The following is a 13,119-nucleotide window of genomic DNA, read 5'->3' on the forward strand; positions in this document are numbered from 1 at the left end:
CCTTAGGAGTATAAATGCAGCCTGACTAAAATCAATTCCCATTAAAGGGAAGATGATGGTTTTACATAAGAGCATATTGAAATAAAAAGACCTAGAAGCCGCTTACATAGTCTCATCTCACTGATCCAACATCGATCAAAATTTAGGTTACATCCGGATTAAGGTTCTACACAGTATACTTCTGGCATTTGCTCTAGCTATCTATCTTTAGGATGCAGTGACTGAAACATTTTAATATAGCATGTGCCATTTAACAAGCACTCTGTTTTTCAGTGTAGCATTGATTGGAAGGTAAGGTTTGCTCAATTGCTCTGATACTGTTTGATACAGGCCCTTAATAATAACATGTAGGTTGTTAATATCTTTTGCAGAGTCCACTGGGTCTGATACATTGCTGAATAAAAGGTGCATGTACTCTTAAGCAAATGAGGCATACCTGTTGATAGTTTTCACAATTTTGTGCAATTATCTTATATCAGATTCACATGCAAAAATATGAACAAAGAACAAAGATAATTACAGCACAGCAACAGGCCCTTCGGCCCTCCAAGCCTGCACCAACATGCTGCCTGTCACAACTAAAACCCCCTACCTTCCAGAGACCCTATCCCTCTATTTCCATCTTATTCATGTATTTGTCAAGATGCCCTTTAAATATGGTTTTACTCTCTCATTATCTATGAATTCAGCTGTTCAGTATTCATTAGTATTTGAATATCTGAATGCAGCTGGCTAGTTGCAATTCTCTATTTCTGTCTAGTTCTCACTAATTCTAAATGCTCATATTTGAAATAGTTATGTAGGTAAGATGGGAAAGGGCATGTAGAAAGTCAGAAGAGAAATGGCATTATGGAGAGAAAAATACCTGTAAGATAAAACCAATTAGGACTTCAATAGACTTGCAGTGATATTTTTCCAAATAGTTATTTTTTGCAATTGTTGGGTATACCTCTTCATATTAACTACAATGGCCATGAGTGTGAAAAAAAGCTGATAAGATATAGATTTAGTATATGGATCCATCTTCTGCTAAAGTGGATGGAGTTAATCTTAAGGATGTTATTTACAAATTAATCTGCTCCTGTGAGTCTGCTGGAATAAACCCAGATTAATGGAATGAAAGTCTTTCTGCCAGCTTTCTGTAAAACTCTGAAATGAAATGACCTTGGCAGTCTCAGTATTTCTTGTTTATATGAGGCTATGGCATAAAGTTGTTGAGATCATATAAGCAGCAAGCATTTGGCCAAAATGTGACTGAGGTGTTGTCACTATGCCTGTCAAGCAATAAGGGGAACTGTGTAGACTGCTTCTGGATGGATGAATTAGAAAGGGTTAAAGGACCTCCCTCATAGATTCATAGAGTCATACAGCATCCAGTCTAACCAATCCATGCCAAACATAATCCGAAACTAAAACTAAAACCTGCCTGCTCTTGGTCTATATCCCTCCAAAACTTTCCTACTTATGTACCTATCCACGTGTCTTTTAAAAGTTGTAATTGTACCACATCCACCACTTCCTTAAGAAGTTCATTTCACATGTGAACCACCCTCGCTGTAAAATATTTGCCTCTCAAGTCTTTTTAAACTCTCTCTCCTCTTGCCTTAAAATACTGTTGAAATCCCCCATTCTAGGGAAAAGACAACTACCATCAACTCCATCTATACCACTCATTATTATATAAGCTTCTATCAGGTTGCTTGTCAACCTTCTATGCCCCAGTGAAAAAATTCCCAGCCTAGCCAGCATTCTTTATAACTCAAGCCTTTCATACCTGGCAACATCCTGGTGAAAGTGGGTGGAACGGTGGCACAGTGGTTAGCACTGCTGCCTCACAGCGCCAGGAACCCGGGTTCGATTCCAGCCTTGGGTGACTGTCTGTGTGGAGCTTGCACATTCTCCCCGTGTCTGTGTGGGTTTCCTCCGGGTGCTCCAGTTTCCTCCCACAGTCCAAAGATGTGCAGGTTAGGTGGATTGGCAATGCTAAATTGCCCATAGTGTTTCGGGAGGTATAGATTAGGTGGGTTATATGGGGATGGGTCTGGGTGGGATGCTCTGAGATTCGGTGTGGACTTGTTGGGCCGAAGGACCTGTTTCCACACTGTAGGGATTCTATGATCTATAAATCTCTTCTGAACCCTTTCCAGCTTAATAATATCCTTCCTATAAGTGGGTGACAAGAGCTAGTCACAGTATTCCAGAAAAGTCCTCGCACCAATGTCCTTAACATAATATCCCAACTTTATACTCAAAGGACTGAGCAATGAAGGCAAGAGTGCCGAATGGATTTTAACTACCCTGTCTATATGTGATGCAAACTTCAAAGAATTATGTGCCTGCACCCCTAGGTGTACCCCTACAACCCAAGGCCCTACCATTACTTGTATAAGCCCTACCCTTGTTTGTTGTACCAAAATGCACCTGTAGTTTCCTGTGGATCTACAACTTAAAATCAAAGATATATTCCTTGAAAGTTAGAATCAAGGGACCCGATTTAGGGGAAATGGATTCTGCATAGTCCCGCGCCTGTTGCAGTTACTTAGTATTTTTATTTATGTTTCTCTAATAAGTTTCATGCATTTATTGGCTTCCACAAGCCAAGTAAAAATGTAATGGAATTTCACTTTTACATGTGTACAATTTAATTCTTCTACATTTTTCCATCAGTTATATTGGCACTTTTATATATATTAATGACAGATTGATTAAGACCTGAAATGCATAGCATCAAAATATAGCGCAGCATTTAATTATTCTGGCTGTAAAGCGACGTATTAAAGATGTGCCACATTTCCTTTACCTTGTGTCCTGCAACATCACTACCACTTGCTCCCACTTCCAAAAACACTGTAGAATTCATAAGGAACGTCATGACAGTGAAATGGGACTAACATTGATTTGTAAAGTTTGTTGTTGCAAGTGTCCTAGTTTTATCTGCACAGTTGGGTGATATGTCAACAACAGAGTCTGTGTTCTTATCACAGTCACTGACCATTGGCAAACAGAAATCCTGCAATCATGATTTCATGAATGTGATATTGGGTGCAGGGAGTGAAGCTAAGTTGCATTCTCAGCACAAACAATCTTCACCTCTTGTCCCCTACAGTATGAATGCTGATTTCAGTATCCTTGAAAATTGTTCCGGTTAGTGCAAGATGACAAAATATGTCTTTTTTTTTAGCAGTATTCATGTTTAGTAAGTCTTCTTTAATTAATTTTCAGCAAGCCAATTTGGAGTTAAACAAGTTAGCACAATCAGCCCACATGAAGCTGAGGCTGAGGGAGTTCTGCTGTATTATTCTGTTAAATATAGGATTTTTGATGAAGAAGTGGAGATTTTCTCACAGAACTGCATTCTAAAGTAGGTAGTTGCTCTTAAGGTAGTGACACCATCCAGATATCATAACGTGATTGTTGTGGGCAGCACATGAAATTCCTATTGCAGGACATGTAGGAATACGGAAAACTCAAGCGGATAAACTGATATTTTCTACTGATCCAGTCTTCTTGAGGATGTGATGCAGTTTTATTAAATATGCCATTTGTGCCAGGCGATGTGAAACCCTCAATATATAATCAAACTGATACCCTTAATACCTGCAGCAGTTTTTGAGGAACCATGCAGTACGGTGTTGATAGATTGGGTAGGATCATTATTAAAAATGAAAGGGGGACAACAGTGTATCCTTATTATAATGGACATGACAACCTGGACAAAGAATGGATATGAACATCTCTTTACTGACAATCATAGCTAAAGTATTATTGGAAAAAATAACCCATTTTTAAAAACGTTTATGTACCACTACCAATAGAAATACAATCAGACTAAAGTTATCATTTCTAAAATTTTCCCTTCTTGGCTCCTAAAGAAGTTGGTTTTCTATTGATGTATACTGCCAGAAACCATGTAGTACCTCACCCATTGTACTTTGCCTGTAATTCTTTGAAAGAGAATTTGCTTAGTTATTCCACTGTTGCAGGCATCACAACCAAAAACAACAATGAAATTTGAAGCCCAACCACAATAATGTAGATTGGTGTTTTGAGGATTGTGATCAGGAGGAGGAACATTGACCAATTTTCTCTTCACATAAGAATACTGAAAGACATTGTAAAGGGATTGGCTACCTACCACATTTCAGTGTAAAAACTTCCTGTTGTATTTGGCTAGACTCATTAAGCCATTATAAAAGCTTTCTTCCATCCTTAGATACACAATTTATTTTGTTTTATGAATTTAAATGATTACATGTTTCAATTATACTTTTACATGAACATTCTGTGTAAATTCAAAATGGCTAATAAAATAATTACAATTTTACAGGCTGAGAATATTTGAATGACTTTGGATATTCTCTGGATTGACTGCTAATGGCAGTGAAATTATAATTCAGCTGCCTGCTAGTTATTGGTTTTCCTTTTCTCCTCAAAAGATACCACCAGATAGCCAATCTGACACTAAAACCTTCCTGGATAAAAGTAGCTATTTCTAATGGATGTTCCATGCCATGTGTTGCATTTGTTATTGTCACTCATCCCAGTTTCTCCCTCTCCCTGCCCCCTTTCTCTCTCTTAACCCTCCCTTAATTAGGCACAAAATAACATTGTCATCTCTGTGAGACAGCCAGATTTGAATTGGCATGGTTGAGATACACTTTTACTTCAGGAATATAGCAGGTATTTCATGTCCCTGTAAAATCCATCTTAATATTCTTAACAAAGTAATTATGATTCTATGCATAACCCCCACCCCCAATTCATAGTTACATAAAATATTGAATTCCATCTACTTTTTATAAATATGTTTCTTCACATTTTTTTCCAACTTCACCGAAAGTGAACATTCTTTCATTTCAACCACATTTTTGTAACCCAATTTTAACATGGATTATTATGTCATGCTCCTGTCTTTGAATTATGGAACACAAATCCAGGCACCTTGATTATCTCTGTGCTGATAAACCAAGCAGATTAAACTTTTACCCAATTTAACAACCAGAAAAGGTGACACTTTTACTTGCCTTGCTTTTTTGACTTAAGATTAAGTTATCTTGATTGCTTTTTTGTTGAAATCCCAAAGGAACATGGGTTCACCAATTCCATCATTCTCGCTTGATAGCAAACCAAAACTATTCAACCATCTTAACTGCTTTCTGTTCTTGATCTTGGAATTACCAGTGATTCATATCAATCCCTTTGCTGTTAACTATTGTTCTGTACTCACTAACAGTTGTCAAACTCCATCTCTGACTCTTTATAGTTTATATTTCTGCTGCATTGTCCTTGCACTGGCTGAGAACATCTATTCCTTTGTTTGGACTTGTACTAAACTGATTTTATTCCTATGATTAGTTTGCTTACCCAAACATTGAGTTGTTGAAAACAATGCACTTCAGGATGTAATGAGTAACATGAATAAGTTTTTTTCAACTGCTGACCATCTTTATTAATACAGTACTTTAATAGTTTACAACTATACCATTGTCAACTGCTTTTTGATAGTTATTTTGCTAATCTTGAACAACCATAAAATATCCAGAAATTCTCATCTTCCTGAATATTTTTCATTAATTAGGAAAAGTAAGATTGTGTGTTTTGAATTAATTTCCTTTTAGCTGCATTTGACAAAATGACTTTCTGTGAAAACAAACTAAGCTAAACAGGATCCAGTGGCAGTAGTAAAGTAAATCCTTTGATAGAAAATATTAATGTGCAATGAGTATACCTAGAAATAATATCCATTCATTCCATTATGAATTTCTATGCCCACTCTCATTACAGAAATTGTGTGTGTAAACCTATTGTGTTATAACCACAAGTCATCATCAGTGACACTGCTGTGCATTTTTTGTACTACGTCTTCCTGTTCCTTAGTTGGTATTACTGGAGGGAAATCTATTCTCCAATTAACTTGACACTTCTCTGCTTTCCAACTTGATGTAAGTGTCTCTATTTACTTACAATATTAATTCCAAATGTTAGATACAAAACTTTAAAGTGGGCCTACATTATATCCATGTACTCTGATAAAATTGTATCCACCCTCTCCCTCCACTTTTCCTAAAGGCAACACTTCTAATTCTCCCAGAGATCAGCTAAGATTTTTGCTCTGCTTGTTTGTGACTATCAATCTGAATGCCTAGAATGTATCTGTAAATGGCAATAACAGATGCTTTAACAAGGACCACAATAACTGTGCCACATTGCCAAAGGATGTTCAATATAGTCTGGGCATTCACCCCTAATTACAAAATATTCACTGGTGGATAAATAAATTTTGACTAAAGCAAGTCAAATATCAGTTCTGTTTAATATAATTCATCACTATTTTTGTGCTCTGTTTTGACCTTGTGGGCTTTGTCTTCTGGTTTTTTACGTCTTCTCCTGTCTTCCTTGGAATTTCTGTTACAGAGTTCAGCGTCGCTACCTGTCTGCAGGCTGTCAAAGGTGACATCCTGTGCTCTTGTTTTCATTGTTTTCTCTCTTCTTTGTCTTCGACAAAACTTGCTGCATTTATCAAAGCAGCTGAAACGTGTCTCTGTTGTACAAGCGTACATTCCAGCCGGGACTGCCAAAACCATGGCACAAACAATGACTATAATGTGAATGAGTTTCTCCCTTTGCTCCAGTTCACTGATGTCATTGCCTGTAACAAATATAATGCATTGACCTCTCTTTGGAGGCTGATGCCTCAGTGTAACACACACCTTGTACTTTGTTGCTGGGAAGAGATCATTAACAGAGTAAGTATTTACTCCTGGTCCAATATAAATCATTTCCTTTTTAGTGTCTTCGAATTTCCCAAAGTGCAGGGTGTACCAAGTCTCAGCAGGGTTCTGAGTTGCTGCGTACCACTCCAGGGTTATGCCATAGACCGTTTGCTTTGCAATCCTAACATCAATATAAACGTTCTCTTCTTCAGAAGATGTAGGGGACAAGAATGATGGGTCAGGTAAAGGTTCTGAAGTTAAAATGTTCACCAGGATCTGCACAGATGAGTTTCCAAGATAGTTAGTAGTAATGCAGATGTAACTTCCTTCAATCATACTGTGAGCTGATGGAATCACCAACTCTGACTTTACTGTCTCTTCATTAATATTTGTGAAAGACACTGTAATTAAAATAAAGATTTGTTTATTAATCAAAGTCAAAAGTATTTGTGTACCATGAGAAATTACTTGAGAAAGACACAAATTCTGACAATACTGAGGAGCAGAAGACCAAATAATCGCTTCCACACCTAGCATGGTAATATACATGCAACAAAGATATATATGGCAGTTAGACAGTATCATTATAGATGTTGAAATAACTCTGCAGTGAAGCATCCCTCAAATTATGAGCCAAGTATCTCCATTAATAGTAAAAATTCTATATTCGTAATGTAAGTAACCAAAATATTACAAAAAATCTTGACATTTAGGAGATATTTAGTCAAAATTAATATGAGGAAAGGGATGAGGTTAAATCAATACTACTGAAAAACATACTGAATTTATATAACCATAGTCATCTCAAAGTATTAAATTACTTAATTTCCATAGCTAATAATGCAAAATACTCTTTTAATTTTGTAATGATTGTTTAATAATCTCACAAAAAAATCTCACCATAAGCACAAAGGATAATAATAAAAGTCACAGCCCAAACTGCCTCAAATTTATTTATATGGACTAGCACTTTCCCCTCCCAAAAAGTCTAGGCTGGCACTCCAGAGCACTTCTGAGGGAATGCTGAACTGTCAGACGGTCCATTTTTCAGAAAAAAATATTGTTAAATTGAGGACTTGTTCCCCAAGTCAGGCAATGACCTCTTGACATTATTTTGATAAACTGCGTGAGAATAATTCTATTGGTTTCCTGCACAATATTTATCACTCAATCAACATGATAAGAACAGATGATCTGTTGTTACAAGATTGTTGTTTATGGGAATTTATTGTATCTGAATTAGGCACAACATTTCCTACATTTCATCAATGACTACAAATCAAAAAATATTTAATTGACTGCAAAGTACTTTGCTATGGCTTGTAATTGTGAAAGGCGCAATACAAATGCAATTGTTCATTACTTTGTATTCATTACATGATTTGTTACTGTATTTCACCCCGAATGCAACAAAAACTTGGGTAAGTTCACTGATTGGACCTTATTAGTTTCATTTATAATGTCATGAGGGAGCAGGTTGGAACACATCCAAACATGCTAATTTATTAATTATCCAAATTCTCCTATCAATTGTTTGGATACTTTTGAAATTGTATCCTGGGTTGGAATTAAAATAGGTCAGGTCAGAAGCTTAAATGGCTTAATATGCTTGAAAGTTTCCAAATCCTGAGTGAAACTGTGAAATCAGTTTCTGTGCACCTGAAATTATTGTATTGACTTGAGATTGGCAGCCAATTTATCCCATGTTGCTTTTTGGTAGGCCAAATCAAGGCAGGATTTTCACCCTTAATGGTAAGGTCCTGGGGAGTGTTGCCGAACAAAGAGACCTTGGAGTGCAGGTTCATAGTTTCTTGAAAGCGGAGTTGCAGGTAGACAGGATAGTGAAGAAAGCATTTAGTATTCTTGCCATTATTGGTCAGTGCATTGAGTATAGGAGTTGGGAGGTCATGTTGCAACTGTACAGGACATTGGTTAGGCTGCTATTGGAATACTGCTTTCATTTCTGGTCTTCCTGCTATAGAAAAAATGTTGTGAAACGTGAAACGGTTCAGAAAAGATTTACAAGGATGTTGCCAGGGTTGGACGGTTTGGGCTATAGGGAGAGGCTGAATAGGCTGAGGCTATTTTCCCTGGAGTGTTGGAAGATAAGGGGTGATCTTATAGAAGTTTGTAAAATCATGTGGGGCATTACAGGATGAATAGCCAAGGGTAGGGGTACGCTCAGGGTAGGGGAGTCCAAAACTGAGCACATAGGTGAGAGGGGTCAGATCTAAAAAGGAACTAAGTGGCAACTGTTTCACACAGAGGATGGTCCCTGTATGGAATAAGCTGTCAGAGAAGGTGGTTGAGGCTGGTACAACTGCAACATTTAAAAGGTATCTGGGTTGGTATATGACTGCGAAGGGTTTAGAGGGATATGGACCAAATGCTGGCAAATGGGATGTATTGCATTTTGGTACAACAAACAAGAGAAGGGCTTAAACAATTAATGGTAGGGTCTTGGATAGTGCTGTAGAACAGAGGGACCTCGGGGTGCAGTACATAATTATTTAAAGTTTGCATCACATATAGACAGGATGGTTAAAAAGGCATTTGGCACGCTTGCCTTCTTTGGTCAGTCCTTTGAGTATAGGAGTTGGGACATTATGTTCAGGTTGTACAGGACATTGGTGCTTGGCTTTTCCCAAAATGCTATGTTCAGTTCTGCTTGCTCAGTTATAGGAAGGATATTATCAAGCTGGAGAGGGTTCAGAAGAAACTTACCAGGATGTTGCCGGGTATGGAAGGTTTGAGTTATAAGGAAAGGCTAGATAGGCTGGGACATTTTTCACTGGAGTGTAGGAGGTTGAGAGGTAACCTGATAAAATAATGAGACATGTGGATAGAGTTGATGTTAATTGTCTTTTCCATAAGATGGGGGATTTCAAGACGAGGGGGCACATTTTAAGGCAAGTGGAGAGAGATTTAAAAAAGACATAAGAGGCAAATTTTTAACACAGAGGGTAGTTCACATGTGGAATTAATTTCCTGATGAAGTGGTGGATGCAGGTACAATTACAGTGTTTAAAAGACATTTGCATAGATATATGAATAAGAAAGGTTTGGAAGGATATGGGCAAGGAGCAGCAGGTGGAACTAGTTTAGTTTGGGATTATATTTGGCATGGACTGGTTGGACCGACGTGTTTCTGCGCTGTATGACTCTATGACTCTATTAATTTAGGATATTTGGTTGGCACGAACAAGTTGAACCAAAGGGTTTGTTTCCATGCTATACATCTCTATAACAATGACTCTAAGTGAATTCAATGACACACTGGTACTATGGCTTGAAAACAGTTAGAGAGCATCATAAATGTTTATAATAAATCATTTCAACATTAGGCATTAGCAGACCCTACTTATCTCAGCTTATTTCATGTTATATTGCATTACTGGAAGCCACTGGACCAGTGAGAATATTCATAGAATCCCTACAGTGTAGAAACAGGCCCTTCAGCCCAACAAGTCCACACTGAACCTCAGAGAATCCCACCCAGACCTATCCCCCTATAACCCACCTAATCTACACCTCCCTGAAGATTACGGGCAATTTAGCATGGCCAGTCCACCTAACCTGCACATCTTTGGGCTGTGGGAGGAAACTGGAGCACCCGGAGGAAACCCACGCAGACACAGGGAGAATGTGCAAACTCCACACAGATGGTTGCCCGAGGGTGGATTCGAACCCGGGTCCCTGGCACTGTGAGGCAGCAGTGCTATATGTTACTATAATGTTACTGGTTTTCGCGCCATCAATCTAACAGTTCAATGGAGCCTAGGATCAGAACAGCAAAGTCACTGAATGGTAAACTGCTTTTCTGACAAATCAATTTATGTTTGGGAATGTAAGAATACCTGGATGAAGATAGTCCAAAGTGTATTGAGTTCAACTTCTATGATCTTGGTAGCCATATGTTTTGGTGCTTTAGTTTTTCACTAACCGCAAATTGAATTCTGTAAATTTCTATCAGCTCACTACAGACCCAGAAATTACAGTTTGCATTGATGTGGCATATGAAATTTACATTGCTATATCTACAAATCTAAGGGCTTTCCTTCTGGTGAGTTGTCCCGTCTGCTGTTTTATAGCAATCTGGTTATTAGCAATAAAATGGGACGACGTGTGACAGGAAGTAAACATGATAATTACAGGAAGTGTGACAATATTATTCATTACCAATGATTTGGGAACATTATTTATACAAATAAACTTAATGTAATTCAATTATACATCATTAATGTATCCTTTTTGTACCCTGTAACCCAAACTGTTAGTTTCAAAGCTGTCTCATAAAAATTTCGTAAAATTTCATTTCTGAGTACAGTTTTAATTGCTATTGTACATGGAAACAAAAAGTTAACTTTCAGATCGTGACAATAGCTTGTTGGTCATACCATTAAACTTCCGAATGATCTTCCCACCATTTGTCCACCACACCGTAGGGGTAGGATTTCCTTTTGCCTCACAAAATAAATGAACCTCCTCTCCGAGTGAAACGCTGACGTTCGTGATCTCGGCCGTTGCCAATGGCTTAAAGCAACTCTTTAGTTCCACCTCGTAAAAAAATTTCCCGGTCCTGGACTCTGGACCTGAACAGGATAGGTAAGAATTCATCAAAATCAAAGGGGGGCTGATGGATTTGATAAATTGCACAAAACCTTTAAGGCGGCAGTCACAGAGCCAGGGGTTATCATGAAGAGCCAGTACCGCGTTGGAATTACTGCTCCCCTGATCCCCAGGCTGCTGTGTTCTCTGATAAACCGGCCAGTTTAAGAACACATCTCGAGAAATCACCGTGAGCTGGTTGAAGGATATGTCCAGGAAGGTCAGGTTGGTGAGATACCTCAACGCATATTCTGGAAGGACGTCCAGTCGATTGTGCTTCAGATCCAGAATCTTCAAAGCTGGGCATTCCTGGAAAGCTGTCCATGGTACTGAACGCAGTTTGTTCCCTTGCAGCCTTAGCTCGGACAGATCGTGCAAATGCTGCAGGCTCTTCACATGCATGAGTGTGATCTGGTTAAAATTCAGCCACAGGTATTCCAAGGCACGGATTCTGGAGAATGCACCGCGAGGTAATTCTGCCAGATGGGAGTTTTCGATTCGGATCTTTCTGATATCGAGTGGGATATCCTCGGGTATTCTTTGCAAAGAGGAAGGCATGCAGATCAAACTTCTGCAAAGCAAAAAGAAACATGTTTCTACAAACTATCCTTTGTTTAAATAAAAGGTACGGCAAATCTCACGAAATGGTATTGAGATAACAATATGAACTTGCCTCTCACCTTCCAAAGCTGTCATTTCTACAAGAACATTCTGACACACAGGAAGCAACTGTTGCTTTAGTACAACAGACCAGCAGAAGACAGAACGTATTCCAAATTAGGTCCATGATTGCTTCAACGTAGGCAAAGCGTTTGGCTTCACACCAGACCAGTCCACAGTTTGGGATTATATCGAATCACATTAACAGTAATCTTGCCTGACGCAACCTTGGATAACAAGGTGTAGAGCTGGATGAACACAGCAACCTTGGGTTGGGCGGAAGGCAAGATGTGTCGGAGAAAATATGATAAAGTCCCACTCTCATTCTCCAGAGAAAACTGGCCTGTCTCCCAGAACCGAATCCGATCGTACATTTTAATGGACTGTATCAGTGTTTATTTTAATCGATTGTTACCAATCGCGGTGTTACAAAAGCAATTTGTAAACGAAATTCATTCCGACTTCTTAGCTTTAATCTGAAATAAATACGATAAATCTAAGCTGCTAAATTCAACTCTAAGCCGTACCTGTTTGCTCCTGTTCGTTTTTCAAATGTACGTTACAGTGACCGGCTTTCAGATAAATGCGATCTGAGGGACGGGGGCTATATCCTTGTCGTAAAGAGTCATACTAGACTCCAAACGTTAAATCTGTCCCCTTCTCCACAGGCGCTGCCAGACCTACTGACTTTCACCAGTGTGTTCTGTTTCAGATTTCCAACATCCCCAGTGTTTTGCTTTAATCAATATATACATGTGCCTTATTTATAGTGTATCTTTCTACAGAAGCTGAACAAGATACGAATAATCACGTAACAGAATTATGAAATCGTATTGTTGACATTTTATTTTCTATAATATTAGTTCATTTTTGGAGATGTTTAGGAATTGTTGCAAACGCTAACTAAAGTCAGTGTATTATGACTGCTATGAAAGAAAAGGTGTGCATTTATGTGGTGCCTTTCTTAATTTCAGGAGATCCCAAAGCGCTTTGTAGTTAATTAAGTACTTCTGGAATATAATCGCGATTGTAACGTAAACTTTAGGTAGTGGTTTTAGCGGCTAAGATTTAGAACAGGTTCAATACATCTCTGGAGCACTGAGATAACAAGGTGTAGAGCTGGATGAACACAGCAGGC

At 38.4% G+C, this 13,119-nt stretch overlaps 1 protein-coding gene across 1 annotated transcript; it reads right to left on the reverse strand.

The window, feature by feature from the left end:
• Positions 1–6,311: 6,311 nt before the first annotated feature.
• Positions 6,312–12,108, reverse strand: lrit2 (leucine-rich repeat, immunoglobulin-like and transmembrane domains 2). Its single transcript, XM_020523982.2, has 3 exons — positions 12,002–12,108; positions 11,111–11,892; positions 6,312–7,114 (listed from the first exon to the last, which is right to left on the reverse strand). The coding sequence occupies exons 1-3, from the start codon at positions 12,106–12,108 to the stop codon at positions 6,312–6,314; spliced, it is 1,692 nt and encodes a 563-aa protein (XP_020379571.2).
• Between the last annotated feature and the right edge of the window lie 1,011 nt (positions 12,109–13,119).

The sequence above is a fragment of the Rhincodon typus genome, chromosome 34, assembly GCF_021869965.1.
Source record: "Rhincodon typus isolate 14 chromosome 34, sRhiTyp1.1, whole genome shotgun sequence".
Taxonomy (NCBI): domain Eukaryota; kingdom Metazoa; phylum Chordata; class Chondrichthyes; order Orectolobiformes; family Rhincodontidae; genus Rhincodon; species Rhincodon typus.